General features: G+C 43.0%; 1 protein-coding gene across 5 annotated transcripts in view; it reads right to left on the reverse strand.

Annotated features, from left to right (window-relative positions):
* Positions 1-530: 530 nt before the first annotated feature.
* SLC25A37 (solute carrier family 25 member 37) overlaps positions 531-20,194 on the reverse strand; it is a 32,104-nt gene continuing 12,440 nt past the window's right edge. For 3 of the 5 annotated variants that reach the window (XM_050940221.1, XM_050940227.1, XM_050940226.1), the window contains 3 exons: positions 7,448-7,676; positions 4,835-4,891; positions 531-3,073 (listed from right to left, as the gene is read on the reverse strand). In XM_050940221.1, coding sequence (XP_050796178.1) covers positions 2,553-3,073; positions 4,835-4,891; positions 7,448-7,676 — 807 coding nt within the window. In that variant the 3' untranslated portion in view covers positions 531-2,552. Of the gene's footprint in view, positions 3,074-4,834; positions 4,892-7,447; positions 7,677-8,226; positions 8,354-8,850; positions 8,950-20,194 lie in introns of those variants that run through there. The other 2 variants (XM_050940222.1, XM_050940225.1) reach the window with 2 other exon arrangements.

Here is a 20,194-nt window from a genome sequence, read left to right on the forward strand (position 1 = left end):
AGGGATAGCAAACAGACATGAAAAGAACGTTTCACAATTCCTTATCATTTGTAAAGAAAAATTTACACAAGTTGCATGTACATTCACTAGAGAAGTATTTCCTGTAGTGATTTACCTTCCCCAAATAAATACTGGTCAACCAAACTTAGTGTAATGCAAGAGTAAGATCACATGAAAGCCACCATACAGAGAAGGACCTGACTGCCAGTTTGTCTCACTCAAGCCTTAATAAAATTCCTCAATTTGATGGTGACTTTTCATTATTAGATAGATACAGACTAAGCTGTACTTGAAATGAAAAACTCCATGTTAAAAAATTAAATGCAAATGTTAGACATGGTAAAGCTTTTTCACCTCATTCAGGTGAGCAGAAAAATGTAAGTCACTGGTACAAGGTGCACAATCAAGACTTAATTTGGGGTTAGAAGAATGCCAACTTCAAATCTAGTCAACTTGAAAAGGTAGCTTCAGGTCCTATATGTTCTCCCAGGTCCTCAGCCAGCTTTTGGATCATAGTTTTCCTTTAAAAAGGGTTCTTCCACATTGTCTGGGTTTTTTTGTATGGGTTTTTCACATAGCAAACAAACAAAAAAAACAGGAGAAACAGCAAAAATGATCTTATTCAAAGTTGTCAAATGCAAAAAACAAGCAAATAGAGAAATACTGTCTGCTGCAGTATCAGTTTTAGGAATGTTTAAATGTTTGTTGTTTGACTAGTAGGTGAACAGTTCTCAGGTAGAATCAACCTTTCCACACTGATTGCCCTTCAAAGGGGATGGGATTATTATTCACTTACATTTCTAAAACCAGAAAAATCCTGCTAGGTTTTTCATTGATTGTAATGTTAGCCACCTAGTCCCAACAGGTGGGCAACTGGCTATTAGTTAATAAATTCAGCATCTATAGTTCAGCAACAAGTTCAGCTTTTGCTCTTTAGACCAACAAAAGCTTTTCAATCTTCTACAATATTACTGCACCTAAAGTAGATAATTTGGACCAAATATTAGACATTTAAAATTCAGACCCTGTATTTGCGACAGTGGTTGGATTAATTTGGGGAGAACAGTCAAAGGTTTTCCTTGCCTCAAACCCAGTACCTCTACTTTGTAAACATTGGATTCAACATCACATTGTAAGAAGAAGAGATATAAAGGCTAAGCGGAGCCATCCACAAACCTAGCTTGCAAAAAAAAAAAAAGCCCACAAAAAAAGAACTGAAGGTCAGATGTGCTTTTTTGAACGCACGGAGATCTTTTCTACAGAAGCACAAAATAAAGCATAGGATTTCATAGCAGCAAACAAAGTCCCCAAAGGACTAAAATCCACTCAACTTTAGGTTTTAGGACACTTCATTTATACATACCAATTGGACAACAAACAGCTGCTGTTTGTTGGCTTTGCTTTACAAAAAGGTTTTGATTCTGCTGTTCTCCTGTTTAAGGTTTCACTTTCCAAGGGCTTATTTTGCACTGTGATTGACAGTTTCCTTGTGGTCAGAATGCAACTCTTACAATTCAAGATGAGTTGTCTTACAGAACTGTAAACCGATACTCTGCTCCTGCACACTTTTATGCACAAGAGTAACGTTCTGCATGTAAGCGAGCATGAGTCCTGCACAGTTACTCATGTGTAAGCAGGAGCGAGGAGTTAGTGGAAAATAAGATTATGAATAAATAAGAGCAATGAAACCTATTCTCTATTAAAACACCACAAAAACGTACCTTTAAAATAAGTTTGCCAAAAATGCTCATCTTTCAAGTACAATCATAAGTCAGCTATGGGAGTAACAATTAAACTAAGGTTTTTCAAGAGCAACCACCGATTTTCGCTGCCCAACTTGAGACCCCTTAAACAGACCATTTTCAGAAGGCATATGCTCAACACTTTCTAAAAGTTGGGCCCTTTTAAGGTGTCAAGTGGATGCCATAAAACTGGAGGAAGCTTATCTATGTACAAATGAAAATCCTGGCCACTGTTTTGGGTTAAATGCTATGATTAAAGCCATTCTGGCTAAACAAAAATAAATGCTTTGGTTCTTACGTGTCATGATGGAAGAATTCAGTTTGTTTGTTTTTTTTAAACAGCTCAACTTCCAGCTGTAATAGTATTAAAACAAAATTCCTACATAGAAAAATAAAGGATAAACATTATCCATCTATTTTATATTATGTCAAATATAAAAGTTTGTTCAGCGACAGGATATTTAATTTCTTTGCTATAAAATATCTCACAATACCATTTTTCCCCCCCGGTGCAGTCTAAGTTTTCTGGTGAAGTGGTAACACTACATCTTAGAGCTTATCCAGAGGAAAAAAAATATCAGTAATTTCACTTCTCTAAAGCTATAAATATTTTTTTTAAAGTCTTCAGATTCTAGCAAAGAGGGTGCCAAATTTCTCCAATGACCACTTAATTCCCCTCGCCCCCAATGACAGAAAAGTGAAATTCAATTGTGAATCCACAAGAAATCTTGCATGTTTCACAACACGAGCGAATCCCTCAGAGTCTATACAAATGTCATCTGAACCTTAGGCTCGCTCTAGTCAAGTCTTTCAATAAGGAGCTCTTTTTTCCAGCTTGTGCTTCGTAAGGAAGTACTTAAAGAATTCATACACTGACCACGCGATGGCAGTCGAAGGCATCTGGTAAATGACACGAGCCTGCACCCCTCGGAAATACCCGGGGATACCACCCAGCTGATAAACTGTCCTGAAAGCATTGGCCATTCCTGAGAGATGCCCACTGATGTTCACCGAACTCAAGGCCATGTTTTCCTGAGTGTTGAGCAACGTCTTGCAGACATCAAGGGGTGTGGTGGCAGCGGCAGCCACAGCTCCCGCGATGGCACCAGAGAGGATGTGCGAGCGGGGGTTGTATTCCCGGCGTGGGTTGATTTGCTCCTGCATGAACTCATATGTGATGAAGTGAATGGCTTGGAAGGGGACGTTCATGGTGAGCTGCGTGGTATAACTCCGGTAGAAGGCACCCAGTCCTTCAGTCCGATGCACTGTCCGTATGCACTCCAGGACTGTTTTGTAGGGGGAGTTGTACATCTGCATCCGCTGCTTCACCACTGATTCAGTAGTGGCCGCGGCAGGTCACGTGGCACCAGATGGAATGGATAGGCAGCCAATGGGATAAAAGATAAACAAGTTAGACAAATTCTTTTGTAATTAACATCCCAACCTTGAGCTATACTCTCAATTCATGTACACTGCAAACCCTCCCTACACCAGTGGGGAGCACCTTAGGTGGATAATGCTGTATATACAAGATACAGATACTTCTAAATCTTTAAATAATACTATAGCTACACACTTCACCCTTTCATAGAGCTTTCCCACACCAGATAGAACTCTCAATTCCTCAGTAAGGCAAGAGATGACGGAGATAAATTATGAGGCTGATCCTGCTTCTTTAGAAGTCAGTTGCAAAACTCACCATAGCACCACCTCTGTTACAGCTATGGAAGCACAATTGTGTTAAGTGACTTGGTCCAAGGCTGTAGAGACTCAGTGGAAGAGCTAGGAGCGCAACTGACAAGCGCTTGGCTTGTGGTCCCATGCTCTAATTAGCCACTATGATGTTGCCTCTTCAAAGAATGTTTTGAACCAACAACAAAGCAGATTGAAAACTAGACATTCCAAACATTTCTATTTTGGGGGGAAGGGTGAAGAAAAAAAGAAAATTTGTGAGTTTTTGCAACAACAACAAATTCTCCAGTTACAATAAATATAGTGAAATCTGATACTATAAATATTTTTCCCTTAAGGAAAAAAGTTTTCCTTAAAGTGTACATTAAGAACCCTCCCATCATTTTCCACAAAGCACTTAGATATCTAACACATGAAGGCCATAGCATACCAAGAAAATACACTTCAGCAGCTGATAAACATGCAATAGTGAATGTTAAGCCACACAGAGTGAAATAAGGAGTGCTGGGACACTTTAGGTAGATAATGTCTGTTTGCTTGCAAATCCAAGAGTGCATTTTGCATGCAACACTACAAGTTATGGGCTCTGGCCAGTAGTTACTCTACAAGTCATCTATTGTGCAGGTGAGAAACTCAAAAGACTCTGGAACTCTGGAGTGACATCATGGCCCCACTGACTCCAACGGAGCTAGAATTTCACCCCAGAAGTCTTCCCATCAGTTTAAAAAGGATGCACAGTGAGGATCACCATGCAGAAACCAACAGGTGTTCTACCCAAGTATATACATAGCGTGCTCAGCACCATAGCATGAGGGCTTTAAATATCAAGTACCATGCTTAGAAAATGAATAATTACCAATAACTTTCTTAGAATTTCCCCAAGATGATATTCTGCCTTCAGAATGGTACCAACCCAGCTAACCCAATGAATGCTGCTCATGGGTATAATTTCCACCTAAGCCTGGATGACATATTTGCAGCACACATTGGTTTTTATTTTTCTGATCTCTGGCTACAGTTTTTTTTAAACTAATAAGAGGCTATAGATTTAGGGAGGCTTTTAAAAACAAAACAAAACACACCAACAACAGCCAGAATGTTTTGCTCTTCAATAGTTGGCTTAGAGAAGCAGATAAAAATGTCAACAGTCAAATGCAGGATCTATTTTATTCCTCAGTATATGTGAGAAGAAAATGTGCTCAGAATCCACGCAACTGAGAAGTTCTATCAATTTCAACTGAAGTGATCAGAGTTTCCTTGCACAAGCTTATCGTAGCCCTTAGCCCACAGTCACTGGAAAAAAGAGTAGTTGTTACATACTACTCAACTGGTGCATTTCCAAGCAGCTTACTTTCTTTCCCCAATACAACTCCACTTCCACATACAGTAAAGGACATTACCTTCAGCTGGATTCATTACTGCATCATGGAGCAATGTGGCCATGCTCCCAGCTATCCCTGCAAAACAGAAGAGTTCCCTTCACAATACAATTCTGGACAGCTTCTGTAGGTTAACCTAGACCAGTGTTAAGTCACAATTCTTGACAGGCAGTGCATAAAGTTATGCAACAGCCTCAGCTCCCACAGTATATTCTCAAATTAACAGTCCTGAGCTCTTCATGGAAACATGAGAAAATCCATCTGTAGAATGGGCTGGAAGGGACATCCGCTACAACTTAATGTCCTTGTGACTGGAGTTGGGTCAATATGATAAGTCACGTAGTCGATCCTGTTTCCCTATGACAGAAGGATGCAGGCTTCGCTTATGCTAGCAAACTACACCATTTAACTAGATCAGTGTAAAAATATCCAAGCTACACTGATATAAGCAAGGTTAACACTGGTTTAAATGTGTTTTTAACCAGGAGTTTGCATCAACTTACCTAGATTGATTTTTAAAAAGTTAACTTAATTTAATGTAATCTCTGGTGTATTTAAGGCCTTACAGATTCCTTAATTAGCACTGGTAGATGAGCTTCACTTCAAGCCTAGCTAGATTTCCAGAGCCTTCCTGAGCCAATTTCTCCATTGCCTGAATGCCTTTTCTAGTCAGTTCTCCTTGTCCTCACTATTTAACTTAAATTTCCACTGCTGCTACTGAAAGCTTGTACAGTTTTGGCAAATAAATGTCAGAAATAAGAGCACATGACTTTAAAGGTGTAGTTAAGGAAAATAAACTTTTAAGTCCCAGCCTATACCTAAGTGTTAATGGCATGGCAATGTCTGTTAAGGGGGGCGGGGGGGGGGGGGGAACAAACAAAAAACCACACTCCTAAAGAACATAGGTATGCCAATAGAACCCTCTAGTGTGGACACAGCTATACCAGTACAGTTTATGATGGTCACGGGAACCTGCATAAGCTATTCTGGTATAAGCATTTTTATACTAATAAGCATCCAAATTAGATGGTTTTGTTAATATAGCTAAATTGGCAAAACCCTCTGTGTAGAGAAGGCCTTTTGTCAAGCAATTTAATGAAAGATCTAGAGCAGATCTGCTCTGCTGCATGAAGTTTAAACAGAAATGACAGATGCAACTGGCAATCAGTGACTGCTTTGAGTACTGCATGGAAACCCAAGAAACCCTATGTCAGCACAGTAAGATCAAAGCCCTGAGTTTTTTAAACTACGAAGGCATTCACCACGCTGCTAGAGTGTTGGGTATTTAAGTGTTACAAGCGTCCGTCACAGCTGAACGTTGGTCCATCTGGAAATGTAACGTTCGACATAGTGTTCAGTTTCAAGACCATCTCAAAATTAATTACATGTTATGACAATAGGTTGGGACTCAAGCTCTCACAGGTTAAGGCCAGGAGGGACTATCATGGTCCTCTAGTCTGACCTGCGTAACAGGCCACAGGGTTTCACCAAGCGATTCCTGCATCCAGTCTGTAACTTCTGATGGAGACAGAGCATTCTTCCCATGGTTTGCAGTGTGGCAGAAATTATTTTTGGTAGAAGGAAGATGACATTCTGGTGGCCAGCAGTACCTCAGCCAGAGACACTGTCTGACAAAGTAAACTGCTGTGCATTAACATGGGAAACTATTATGTTCTGAATACTGCAACTGGGCGGTACTTAAAAAAAATTAAAAAAAACAACAAACACACACGCACACACAAGCATCCCCTTTTAAGAAGTCGCTTCCCATATAAGTTCTAATAAGCCATTTCTGTTTCTCTTACCCAGTAGGAGAAAGATGAAACCCATTCAAAGCAGAAGCTTACAACAGGAAAGCTTGTTTCAAAAAGTCAATCTGTTTTCTATGGGAACGTCTAAACAGCTGAGAGATGTAATTCCGAACTCAGGTATACAGACGTGCCTGTGCCGCTCCAGCTAGTGCACTATAAATTGTGTATGGCTGTGATGGCACAGGTGGCGATTGGGGCTAGCTGAGCAAGTAGGCACTAGAGCCTTGGATGGGGTTGTATTCAGGTGGCTAGCTTGAGTCGCCATCCAAGCCACTGCTACCACACTACTATTTTTGGTGCACTAGCTCAATCAGAGATAGCATGTGTAATGTCAACCTGAGTTGGGAATCTCACCGTCCAGCTGCAGTGCAGATATAACCTATGTTGCAATTCTTGAGTGTTATGTTCGGTGAGCCTTAACACAGCAAAGTCCCACAGTACCAACTAACATTCTCTAGAGACCGGATATTCTGAGCAGCTTAGTGACTACATAAAGCACCAAAGGAAGGGGCCAGCTTTTCGAGAAGAGCTTGGCATGGTGGATGCAGAGCATTTTTGGATGCCTGGCTGTAAATGTCCTAATGGAACCTGCTGACTGCCGAGCACTTGAAAACTTGGAAGTAGGTTTTGCATCTCATATTTCTACACTGCCCTCAAATACATGTACACTTCAAGAGTCTGTGCGAGACCAGGCTGAATGCAACAAATCAAAGCCACTGTCAAGTTCTTCCCAAAGCACCAGAGTAGACAAGGATGCCAGGCCACTTTAAGAGCAGGAAGCAGGCAAGAGACAGGCTATTAATTGCAAACAACTGCAAAATACCATTGGCCAGGTGGCTATTTCCTCCATGGTGAATAATGTCACTTAAAGTCCTTTTCATTTTTTCATAGCAGGCAAAATACATTGCATGGGCAGGGCCAGCCCCCAGCATGGTGACGTTAATTCCTCGTAAAGGCCTCCAGAAGCCTTCAGTGTGAATAATCTTCTTCAGGGCCCCATACACACTCCCATACTGGGCTTTGGGATCTGGCTGCAAACTCTGCATTCGGGTCTGTAAGAAGAGGAAGAGGACTTTAATTAGCGGTCTTCAAAAGCACAAGTTGTAACAATTGTGCTAAAGTGCTGCAAAGCCCCTGTGAGCCAGTGTATGCTTTCCTGGTTAGAGATGTGAACAATTCTGTTCGGCGGAGCTCTGACATCTCCAAAGTGTGCCATATTAATCCTTAGCCTGCAGTACGAAGAAAATCTAAAAACAAATATTCAGCAAGTGCCAAAGACGCGCTCAGTGCCATACAGAAGCTGTGAAGCCCAGTTTAGAAACTCAGAAGGCACACGCTCTAGTCTGCGTCACACAATCCATCACAAACATTTAAAAATTCCAGAAGACATCATGATGCCTTTGCTTATACTAACATCCAGACAAGGACTTCTCTGTTAAGTCCTTAGCAGCTGCAGCTTGTTAAAGAACTGCAGTCCCCGAGGGTAACAGACACACATCTTCCCCATCTCCACCTTTCCTTCCCTCTGTGGTAGGGAACTCAAGCAGGCAGCAGATTTCTTCTGATGAAGGGCACCCAAGAAACAATTTGTGCAATGCATACCAATACTGCAGACATTCCATCGTCATGCCAGCAGGGGCTGCTACAGCCTAAGCCCTTGGGGCTCTTTCACAAAAGAGAAGTGCACCTCTGTTGGCACAGAGCCCAGGAACCAGTCTCTTCCCAAGTTCTAGGACAATGGAACATATTCACTCTATTAGGCCAGCTAGACTATATTGCATTATGTATAAGACTCCATAGTGACCAAGTATTTAAAATATGCTCAGCATGACGAGGTTGGGAGGTTATAATTCAGTGGTCATATAGTCAAAGCATGAACATACAAGTGGGGTGAGTTAGCACACAGCAAGTTTGCCAGTTTCCCCACTAAGGGAGTTCGGGTTGAGCAAGGCATGAAGGATTGAAATGCCTTTAATTTGTTCTCGTTATAACCCATACGCCATTTCGCCATTCCACCTCTCAGCCTGGTTTTACTGATTGTTTGGTCATTTCCTGGCAGATGCTGTTTATCAAGGCAATTAAAACTGATCTAGAGAGTCACGTGTAGCAGAAATTACTGAAAAGTAAATTCTCCAACAGGGTTGGGGAAAACAGAGTTTGTGCAACTCTTTAAGCAGAGTGTGTGTGTGTGTGTGTGTGTGTGTACATATCGTATTGCCTGCTTACCGGAATCTGCAAAAACTTCCATATTTTCCTCTCCTCTTCTGCAGGGTGAGGACTCTCCTACATAAATGCTCACAGAATTATTTCAACCTCTACTTCCACCTACAACAGGACAGAGCGCTTTGTAATTAGGGACAAGCGTGTAACATACCATGCCTCTAAAACACAGTCACATTTTTGTCAGCCCCCAAAAAATGTAATTTGAGAATGTTGTCAAAAGGTGAGGCCACCTGGAAGAAGAGCAAAGAGGCTTTCCATTTTGTAAGCAAGAAAAGTAGATCTCTAGAGAAGCCTAGTTTATCTAGATGAGAAGTGACTGGTAAGCAGTGCTACACAGGCGCAGCAGACAGAACTGTGGCCCTGCAGGATCCATTTTTTCACCACTTAATGAGAAGGTTCTACAGAAGTTCCATGGAAAGTTTATCCACATTTCTAACAGACAGCAGACTTCATATCTCCTTAATCTCACAAGCAGAGTTTTCCAGTGCTTTCCCCTGACAGGCCATTTAATAGGACAAGATACCACGGTGTCTGTTTTGACCAGAGGACACGAGATCTGGATGTTGAGGAACGCCTTTGATTCAGAACACTCAAAGGAAAGTATTATAGCTATAGGGTAAGTGCTTGGCAACTCAATGAAGTCATTATTTAAGCTTTTGAAGAAAAAAAAAAAAAACAGAACACTTTCTCTCACATCCCCAAGACTTTAGGGCCTCAGCTCTGCAAACACTTTAGTATCTGAGGCTGTGTCTACACTGCCAATTGAACAACAAAACTTTTGTCGTTCATGGGTGCTTAAAAAAGCCCCCCCTCCCCCCGAAAGACAAAAGCTTTGTTGTGGCAAGTGGCAGTGTAAGTGTGTAAATGGCTCATTGTTGGCAGGAGCGCTCTCCTGTCAACCCTGCTCGGAGGGGCTGGAAGTATTTTGTTGGCGAAAGTGCCAACAAACAGCGTTTACACTGCCCAACTTTTAGCGACATGGCCATGTCGCTAAAAGCTGTGTGGTGTAGACAAAGCTCGAGTAACTAGGAATAAAACTTTGAAAAGGTGTTATAAAAAAAAAAAAAAAAAAGATTAAATTTGTATTACCCCACCTTTGTCCAGCTCAGCTCTCGTAGACACAGAAGATAACCATTAAAAAGGTCAGAAAAGGTCTAACAGCCTTCATTCACTGTAATACCAAGTAAGTTTATAACTTGCTTTGGTAGATGTAGGGATCTGAAAAGTATTTTAGTGCATTCTGCTTGAGACACAATCAGACCACACAGTATCATCACAGACTAATACTACATCTTCTGTGCTACAAAGACTGCATAAGACATACCCTGATGTGAGCACTCCTGTACTCATTTTAACCTCCCTCCAAATATGAAACTGCTCACTTGCACAAAGCTAGGCCTGATCTGCACCTAAAACTTAGGTCAGCCAACTATGCAGAGGTCAGGGCATGAAAAATTCACCCCTGAGAGACATAATAAAGCCAACCTAGGTCCCAGAATAGATACCTCTAGGTTGATAGATGGAAGAATTCTTCTATCAACCTAGCTACTGCTTCTCGAGGGGGCAGATTGACTATAGTGATGGAAAAAACCCTCAGTCGTGGTAGCAAGTGCCTACACTACAGCAGCATAGCTGCAGGGCTGCATTGTAGCGCTGACAGTAGAGACACAGCCTACCTCACATACGTGTTTGCAAGCTCAGGGCCTTGGACAATACCTGCATTAAGAAATATGGTACTGGTACTGTAAAGTACCAAGGCAATATCTACGATTGGCACAGAAGTGTAACAATATTACATCCATCTTTGAATTCACGGTTTTAAAACACAGCTATTTTACAAGCGAGACTAAACTGAGGCGTAAGAGCTACACTCATCAGGGAATGGTTCATAAGGTCAGAGTAAAGGCGAAGTTGTAGTATTAGTCTGAAAATAGAAGAGTTTCTATTGTACCTAAAGCAGAATGCATTGCAAGTGTACTTACAAGATGCTCATAGCCCTGCAAATCAAGAGGTCAAAGCTTTCCTGCTCAAAATGCATAGATATTAACAGCCTGGAAGCCAGTGATAAGCAGAAAATGATTATTAAAAAAAGTTTCCATCTACTATATCCATTAGATCCAGAAAAAGCAGCTATTAGCATAGACATTTTCAACCACTAAGCACTCCTTTGCCACATTTTACTCCTGGACGTGAATGCTTTACTAATACCTGAGAACATCAGTTTACCTACCTCACAGATGACTCAATGTAAACTGTCCACACTGTCAAAGCAACTGAGTGGGAAAGAAAACCCAGGCATCCCAATTCTCAGTCCCCTACTCTAACCACTAAAGAACACTACTTCAATTCCACTGGCCAGAGCCATCAAGGGCAGTATCAGGGATTATTTAGCAATTTAAATGCATCTCCTGGCCTGGCATTACACCTAGGTACTAAGTGTTAGACTGCATGAGCCAGCTCATGTCCCTGCTTGCCCACATAATACCCAAATCGAATTGCAGGCTGTAAATCTGTTTTTTGCCAACCCTGTACAGTAAACCCAACTTAGACAGAACCACCAATTAAAGAAAGGTACAAGGCACAAGAAGCGAGTTCCCTGCACATTGTTTAAATTTGCATCAACTCCCCCCCTTAAAAAAAACAAAACCCACCACCACCACATACATTTGTTAATGGACAGAGGCTAATTTACACCTTGCAGTTTTAGTCAATGTCCTTCCACAACATTCTCCTTTCTGCACACCATCAAGAAGATGGTGTATCTAAGTATATCTATAGCCCCTAGGGCTGCAGAATCCAAGGCCTGGTCTACACTACGCGTTTAAAATGATTTTAGCAGCGTTAAACCGATTTAACCCTGCACCTGTCCACACAACGAGGCCCTTTATATCGATATAAAGGGCTCTTTAAATCGGTTTCTGTACTCTTCCCCGAGAGGAGTAGCACTGAAATCTGTATTACCATATTGGATTAGGGTTTGTGTGGCCACAAATCAACGGTATTGGCCTCCAGGCGGTATCCCACAGTGCACCATTGTGACCGCTCTGGACAGCGATCTCAACTCAGATGCACTGGTCAGGTAGACAGGAAAAGCCTCGCAAACTTTTGAATTTCATTTCCTTTTTGCCCAGCGTGGAGCTCTGATCAGCACGGGTGGCGATGCAGTCCCAAATCCAAAAGGAGCTCCAGCATGGACCGTACGGGAGATACTGGATCTGACCGCTGTATGGGGAGACAAATCTGTTCTATCAGAGCTCCGTTACAGAAGACGAAATGCAAAGCATTTGAAAAAAATCTCCAGGCTCTGATACAGAGTCCACAGCACAGTGCTGTGTGACAAGCGTAACGGAAAGCCAAAGAACCAAATGGACGCTCATGGAGGGAAGGAGGGGGTAGCGAGGACTCCAGCTATCCCACAGTCCCCAGCATTCTCCGAAAAGTATTTGCATTCTTGGCTGAGCTCCCAATGCCTGTAGAGTCAAACTCATTGTCCAGGGTGGTTCAGGGTATAGCTCGTTAATTTACCCCCCCCTCCCATCCCCATGAAAGAAAAGGGAAAAAAATCGTTTCTTGACCTTTTTATATGTCACTCTATGTCTACTGCATGCTGCTGGTAGACGCGATGCTGCGGCAGTGAACAGCAGTATCCTCTCCCCTCCCCTTCCCGGTGGCAGACGGTACAATATGACTGCTATCCGTCGTCATCATCAGCCCGCGAGTGCTCCCGGCTGGCCTCAGGTGAGGTCGGCCGGGGGCACCTGGGTAAAAATAGGAATGACTCCCAGTCATTCCCAGTCGATGGTACAGAACGGCTGGTAACCGTCTTCATCATAGTAACTGGGGGCTGAGCTCCATCAGCCCCCTCCCTTTCATGTGTAAAGAAAAGATTCTGTCCTGCCTGGACTATCATAGCAGCTGGAGGCTGCCTCCCCCTCATTTTATCTCACTAACAAGTCAGTGTTTCTTATTCCTGCATTCTTTATTACTTCATCACACAAATGGGGGGACACTGCAACAGTAGCCCAGGAGGGTTGGGGGAGCAGGGAAGCAACCGGTTGGGTTGTTGCAGGGGCACCCCCTAGAATGGCATGTAGCTCATCATTTCTGTGGGATCTGATACGGAGCAGCTGTGCTCTCTGGTTCTCTGATACACTGGTTCTCTAGTACACTTGCACCATATTCTAGGCAGGACTGACTATTTTTAGATACCATGAAGGAGGGATTGACTCGGGGAGTCATTCCCATTTTTGTCTTTGCGCCCCCGGCTGACCTCAGCCAGGGGCACCCATGACAGCAGCAGACGGTACAGAATGACTGATAACTGTCATCTCATTGCCAATTTACAATGGCATGGCAGACGGTACAGAACAACTGATAACCGTCTCTGCTATCTTGCAAAGACAAATGAATGCTGCTGTGTAGCGCTGCAGTACCGTCTCTGTTAGCAACATCCAGTAGACATATGGTGACAGTAAAAAAAGCTGAATGGGCTCCATGGTTGCAGTGCTACAGCATCTGCCAGGGCAATCCAGGGAAAAAGGGCGCGAAATGATTGTCTGCCGTTGCTTTCACAGAGGAAGGAATGAGTGACGACATTTGCCCAGACAAATCTCGCGACACTTTTTCCACCATCGTAAATTGGGGTCTCAACCCAGAATTCCAATGAGCGGGGGAGACTGCGGGAACTATGGGATAGCTACCCACAGTGCAACGCTCCAGAAATCGACGCTAGCCTCGGACCATGGACACACCACCGAATTAATGTGCTTTGTGTGGCTGCGTGCACTCGACTTTATACAATCTGTTTTACAAAACCGGTTTATGTAAAATCGGAATAATCTCGTAGTGTAGACATACCTCAAGTGTCTCAATCATTGAAGTGTTTGTCCTCACCATCTCAGCAGACAGGGAAGTGTTAGCCCCATTTTACCGACAGGGAACCAGAGCAGGAAAAAACTAAATGTCTTGTGCAAGGCCGGGCTGAGGCCACAGCAGAGCCAGGAATTAAATCCAGATCTCTCAAGTGCCTTAACCACAAGACTATACTTCCTCCCTGGCCATGTGTCGTCATATGCTCTAAAGCAGTCACACTGAGAACAGACTACCTAATTTAAAAAAAGTCAGAGATTAGGCAGCAAGCCTTTAATGATACTATAAAACACGCCTTTATTATATAAGCCAACACTTCGCACCATGCTCAGTCGAATCCAAAGGTAAAGAAAAAAAGGGCTTACGCATCTAGTTACAAAGCATGTCAGAACTTCCCCTGCTTACTGCAAAAGCATCTAAAATTCAGCTAGCCTTTTGCCCGTTATAAAACAATGGTTACTTTGACCCTCCCTAAGACTCGCTGGGCACAGGAGGGTGCTAATTCTGTCAAGTGGAAAACCTGAATTCCTGAATTAACGCCAAAAAACAGAGGAAGTTCGGCTAAAGTCCAAATAAATAAATAAAAACCTACTACCACCCATAGGTGGTAATTTATGACTCAGGTGCAGGATCATAAACCAAAGCACAGTAAGCGTTACACAAGTTTCCCCTCCCCAGACTGTTTCTGAAGTTTAATCAGGTTCCTTCAACAACCCCATACCAAACTGTATTCACTGCTCTAATTGAAAGCGCTGGGGTTTTTTTTATTTATTTAAAAAGGTGGGGGATGGAGAAATCAAACAAAAAAATCAAAAAGAACAAAGAGTACTTGTGGCACCTTAGACACTAACAAATTTATTTGAGCATAAATGTGTTAGTCTCTAAAGTGCCACAAGTACTCGTTCTTTTTTGCTGATGCAGACTAACACGGCTACCACTCTGGAAAAAAAACAGACAACCTAAAGATTTAATGGGGAAAGTAAAGTAAATTAACCAGTGTCTTAATGAGGCTGGGGGGGGGGGGGAAGGGAGTATCATGATTTCTGTCAAAGAGGCTTCACGCCACCATTGACTTGACACTAGGAATAGCCACCCTCCAGTCTATTTTGGAATCATGTTAGTTGATTTTAAACATCTGCCCTGACAAGTCATAAAAGGCCATCTATGTAAGGGACACTAGGTGCCAGTTGCTCTAATTGTAAACACAGGACTGGGCTCAAGATTCCTGGATTATGCTCCCAAGCTCAACGGGCAACCTTGGGAACGCAATTTTCCCTTCCCTGTGCCTCAGTTTTCAAATACCCATCTTACAATATGTTTAGTTGCCTTTGTAGAGTGCTTTGAGAGCTATTTAAATACAAGTAATAACTATGTTCCAAGAGAAAATTCACAGAATCTAATCTTCTATTTATAGAAATTCTTTAAAAATAATCAAAATTACTATTAAAAAACAAAACAAACAAAAAAACACCTTTCCCTGACGGTTATGCAACCCAAACATTGCTCCATTGGGCTAGCATATTACTGTCACTATCCATGTAATATGACACATTTTCACTTTCTCTTCCTGTCATTTCTTCAGCATCTAAGCAAGTTCAAAAGGAAAGTCAGAAGCCAAGTTGATGAGACTCTCTTTAAAAAAAGTAGTTTTAATGACTAGGGACTTAACAGGCACAGTAATTTATTCAAAATGGCCAATGGCTTTACCCTGCCCCATCTCAGAGTTTTAATTGCTATGATTGTCAGTGCATACGAATGCCACTTGAGGCCCCAGATCCTGCAAACACACGTGCTTAGCTTGACTCAGGCTAGGTCTACGCTTAAATTTCAGCAGTAGTGTCTGTTAGGAGTGTGATTTTTGTGACACTTTTATAGCAGCAAAGCCCTAGTGCAGCCACTTATACCAGGCGGGAAAAAGCACTTTTCCAGCTTATTTTGTTCAGGGAACTGATGCCAGCAAGGGTTCTTTTGCAGGTATAGCTTAAAAACTGTGTCACACTGTTCCATCAACACCAGCAAACCTTTTCTAGTGCAGACCAGGCCTCACATGCAGTCCTGAAAGTTGCCTACTTGGGAAAACCGACCAGAACACCTAATGCAGAATAGACTGTTCCAGAATAGTTTCCCATGTAGACACTATTCCAGAACCAAGGTGATTTTATTGCAGAACAACTATTCTGCTTTGTGAGTGAGTCAATTATTCTAGAATAAAAGTCCATTTAGGGGAGCTATTGTGGAATATTTATTCTGCAATAATTTATTCCACAACAGCTCTTCTGGTCAATTTCCTCATTCAGACACGTCCTCAATAAAGTCAGTGGGAGTAATGACTATTTAAAGTGAAGTATGCACACAAACGTTGCTGGATCAGGGCCTTAGACCACAGCTATTACTGACATCCAGGCTCAGTTGCTTTGATATTCACTGGGCCAGATTTGTTTTATAAATTTTAGATCACTCAAACAATACATCCAGAGTCTTGGCTGAAAACCAGGGAAGCTTGATTAGTTAAACCCCATGCCAAACAAAAGCATGAAAAGACAACTCAGTTTTCAAAGGTAACCAATCATCAGCACTAATGAAAACATGTGACTGCATGCAAAGCACTAAAGGAATTTTGAAATACCTCTGTGCCACACCCTCTGTAGTCTCACAGGTTCACAAGCATGCAGCTCCTGTCCGCTCTTTTTGCACAGGCTAGAACACATTCTTTGTCCAATCCAGAATTTTAAAAGGAATTAATGTTTACTCACGAACAAAACAATGTTATCAGTAAAAAGCAACAGAAAGTCCTGTGCAGGGGCAGCTCCAGGCCCCAGCACGCCAAGCGTATGCTTGGAGCAGCATGCCGTGGGGGGCGCTCTGCCCGTTGCCGAGAGGGCAGCAGACAGGCAGCCCTCGGCGGCATGCCTGCGAAGGATCCGCTGGTCCTGCGGCTTCGGTGGAACCGCAGGACCAGCGGACCCTCCGCAGGCACGCCTGCGGGAGGTTCACTGCAGCCGCGGGACCAGCGACCGGCAGAGCGCCCCCTGCGGCATGCCGCCGTGCTTGGGGCGGCGAAATGTCTAGAGCCGCCCCTGGTCCTGTGGCACTTTTAAGACTAACAGATGTATTGGAGCATAAGCTTTCGTGGGTGAATACCCACTTTGTCAGACGCATGTTATCAGTGATGCTCTGTGTTCTATCCTGTCCAAAGCAGGAAGTGTCAAACAATGCAAAAAAAGTGTATCATTAAAACAGAGCTTGACCCTGTGAGATGCCAAGCACCTTACCTCCTTCTGATTGGTTTATGCTAAGAGCAGCCAGGAATAAGTTTATATGAGATGGACAGTGCACTGGATTAGGACTCTGGAGACCTGGGTTCTATTCTCAGCTCTGCCACTGACCTATTGGGTGATCAAGGGCAAGTTACCTGCCTCTGTGCCTCAGTTTCCCCATTTGCAATGGGGGGAGAATGATACTTATCTTCTTACATAGCTCTTTGTAAGATGCTTTGAGATCTTATGAAGACCTATGCAAGAGCTAGATATTGTTCTTAATGAAGTTTTAATTGCAGTGAACCTAAACAGTTGTTTTCTCTTTAAGTGTCACCTTAACTTGGAAGTCGACATGCAGGCACATACCTGAGAAGTCTTCTTTAATCTGAAAGGAGTTAAGTTTCCCCATCCCACAAAGTGTCCTTCACTGTTTTGGAGCAAAGAGGACTGGCACGTTAATTCACTCTCAGTTTATTTGATTTACAGTAACAGCTGAAGTCTCCAATCACGTTCAGGAATCACTGCGCTAGGTGCTGTACATACAGTAAGCTTCTCTGTGCAGGAGTTCTGTTATAATCTGAAGAGACGAGACAAGGAACGGGAGAAAAGCAGTAGCATCCCCATTTTACAGATGAATAAACTGAGGTACAATGAGATTAAGGATGTGTCTACATAGCAAAAAGAGACCCACAGCAGTGAGTCTAAGAGCTTAAGTCAACTGATTCAGGCTCACACTGCAGGACTTCTTCTGTGACCATACACACAAGTGACTTAGGTTATGTCTACATAGCAAAAACAGCTGGGCAGCTGAGAGTCTCAGAGACTGGGTCAAGGGACAAAGGTTCATCCTGCAGGGCATAAAAAATAGGCATCTAGATGCTCCCACTCGGGCTGGAACCCGAGTTCTAAAAGCTGGTGTGGGAAGAGTCTTTCAACCTAGACTCCAGCCCAAGCAGAAGAAGTCTGCACCGCTATCTTTAGCTCTGCAGTTGCAAGCCCAAGTCAGCTGGCCCAAGCTCTGAGACCCACAGCTGTATGGGTTTTTTTCCCCTCCCTTTGCTGTGTCCATGTAATCTAAGCAACTTGCCAGAGATCACAGAGGAAGCCTATAACAAAGCCAGGGATGTGAGCCCAGGTTCCAGGAGAGCAAGACATGTACTGAACTGTCAAAGCAACCTTGTGCCCTGGTAACTATAATCCTTGTTCCCTCTCTCCTCCTGTCCCCTTCTCCCCCCAAGAACCAGATGTCTACAATCAAGACTTTTAGACCTAAAATTCTTCAGAGTAGGGGCCATATTGGATTTCACACTTGCAGCACCGGATAAGTAATTACTGTTTTGACATCAACTCTGCAGAGCTGTGTGGAAAACAGTTTGCTGTACATTCTTCTGCACTGAGCCTTCCTGTAAGCGCTAAGATACACCTGAACATTCTTCTACATTTAGAAAGCTGCAGTAGTGGCTATATAGTTGCCGACTAATGTACATCTCAGTCATGAGGTTAGGACTCAGAGTGGTGGGGGAGACTAACAGGTGTACATTTCCCTAGCCAAGATGTTTCTTTTTGCATTTTTGCACCTGTCGTGATTTCTTGCAATATTAATTCCTTGTATTAGAGTGATCGGATCCATCCGAAGTGCGCAGTAGCTCAACTAGCAGTACCTCAAGAGACAGGAATTGTGCAGCAGTTATCTTATGCATTCAGAACCTCTCAAATCTAATATGTGGAAACTACCATAAGCTGCAATTTGCATAGGCCACATCTACACCAGGAACTAGGCATTAACAGTGTGCTATACCAGGAAAGCTGCACTTGCACGAGTATAGTTCATGTCTCACACACCCTCCACACACACCCTACGCCTGCACACACTTCCCCCAAGTCAAACAAGCTATTCCAAGAGAAGTGTGGCTTTGTCAATGTAACTGCATCTAATACTAGGGGCTTTTCCAAGCACAGCTGTGTCCGTTAGGGACCACAGCTCTTCCTATCCCTGTCAACACAGCAGCTATGGGTATGGCTACATTTGGAATTTCAAAGCGCTGCCCCGGCAGCGCTGCCCCGGCAGCGCTTTGAAGTGTGAGTGTAGTCAGAGAGGTCTCCCAGTGCTGCATGTAAACCACATCCCTTACGGGTGTAGCGTGCAGCGCTGGGAGCCACGCTCCCAGCGCTGCTGCCCTGATTACACTGACACTTTACAGCACTGTATCTTGCAGCGCTCAGGGGGGTGTTTTTTCACACCCCAGTTGCAGTGCTGTAAAGTGTGAGTGTAGCCAAGGCCTATATCAGCAGAAGTCTGGAGCACAGAGAGACAGCCTCAGACACTGCAACTTGGTGCTGAGGTTGGCTGCTCCACCTTTTCAGATGCCTGTGTGAAGTCAGCAAAAGATTCTTTAAAAACTTCACATCCTTATTACTTAGGTGATCAAGAAAGAGTTTTACTCCTGGCCACTTAAAATAATCCTCATTGCATAAGCAGCAAAAACCTATAGAACAATTAAGATTATCCAGTTAAGCTGGTTTAAGTTTACTTAAAGGATGCAATGCTGAAAACAAGCCACTGAAATCCTTGCAGAAAAAGACACGAACAATGTACATGACTGGCTGGATTATCTAACACCCTTCATGTACCAAGATACATTCAACCTGTTATAAGGACGCACTATATATCCATTTGATGAGTGCATTTAATGCCTGATCCAAAGTTCACTGAAGTCAATGGGAGTCGGATAAATCTCTTAGGCAACACCATACAGTGGTACCCACAATTATTTGTTTGGTCTGGGCAGGCAACTGAAAGAAGACAAATTCAAATTTTTATTTTAATTTCCCTCCCCCCACGCCCCATCCCCAAGAAATTCTAGACATTGCTGATCATTTAAGATCTTTACTCATTTAAGAAAGAGTTTTGAAGTTCTCCTTTGAGCCAGATATGACCTCCCTAGCGCTGTTAGTCAGCATGTGGCTATTACAAGAGATTTGGCTCCTGGACTTCCTACCACATTCTGGATTAGTCCTGCCCTAAGCATTGCATTAGTTCAGTTCCTGTTTCATGACCCAGGCCTTCAAACAAAGGAGGAAGCTTTCATCTGCAATGTAGATTTTATTTAACCCTTTCTGATACTTATGAAAAGCTGCAAAGCAGAGCCATAGTAACTATTTATTAAAGAAAAAAAAAAGGCAATTCAATGCTGCATACACCAGTTTAACCCCCAAGTTTT

The sequence above is a fragment of the Gopherus flavomarginatus genome, chromosome 2 (genome assembly GCF_025201925.1).
Source record: "Gopherus flavomarginatus isolate rGopFla2 chromosome 2, rGopFla2.mat.asm, whole genome shotgun sequence".
NCBI classification, from domain to species: domain Eukaryota; kingdom Metazoa; phylum Chordata; order Testudines; family Testudinidae; genus Gopherus; species Gopherus flavomarginatus.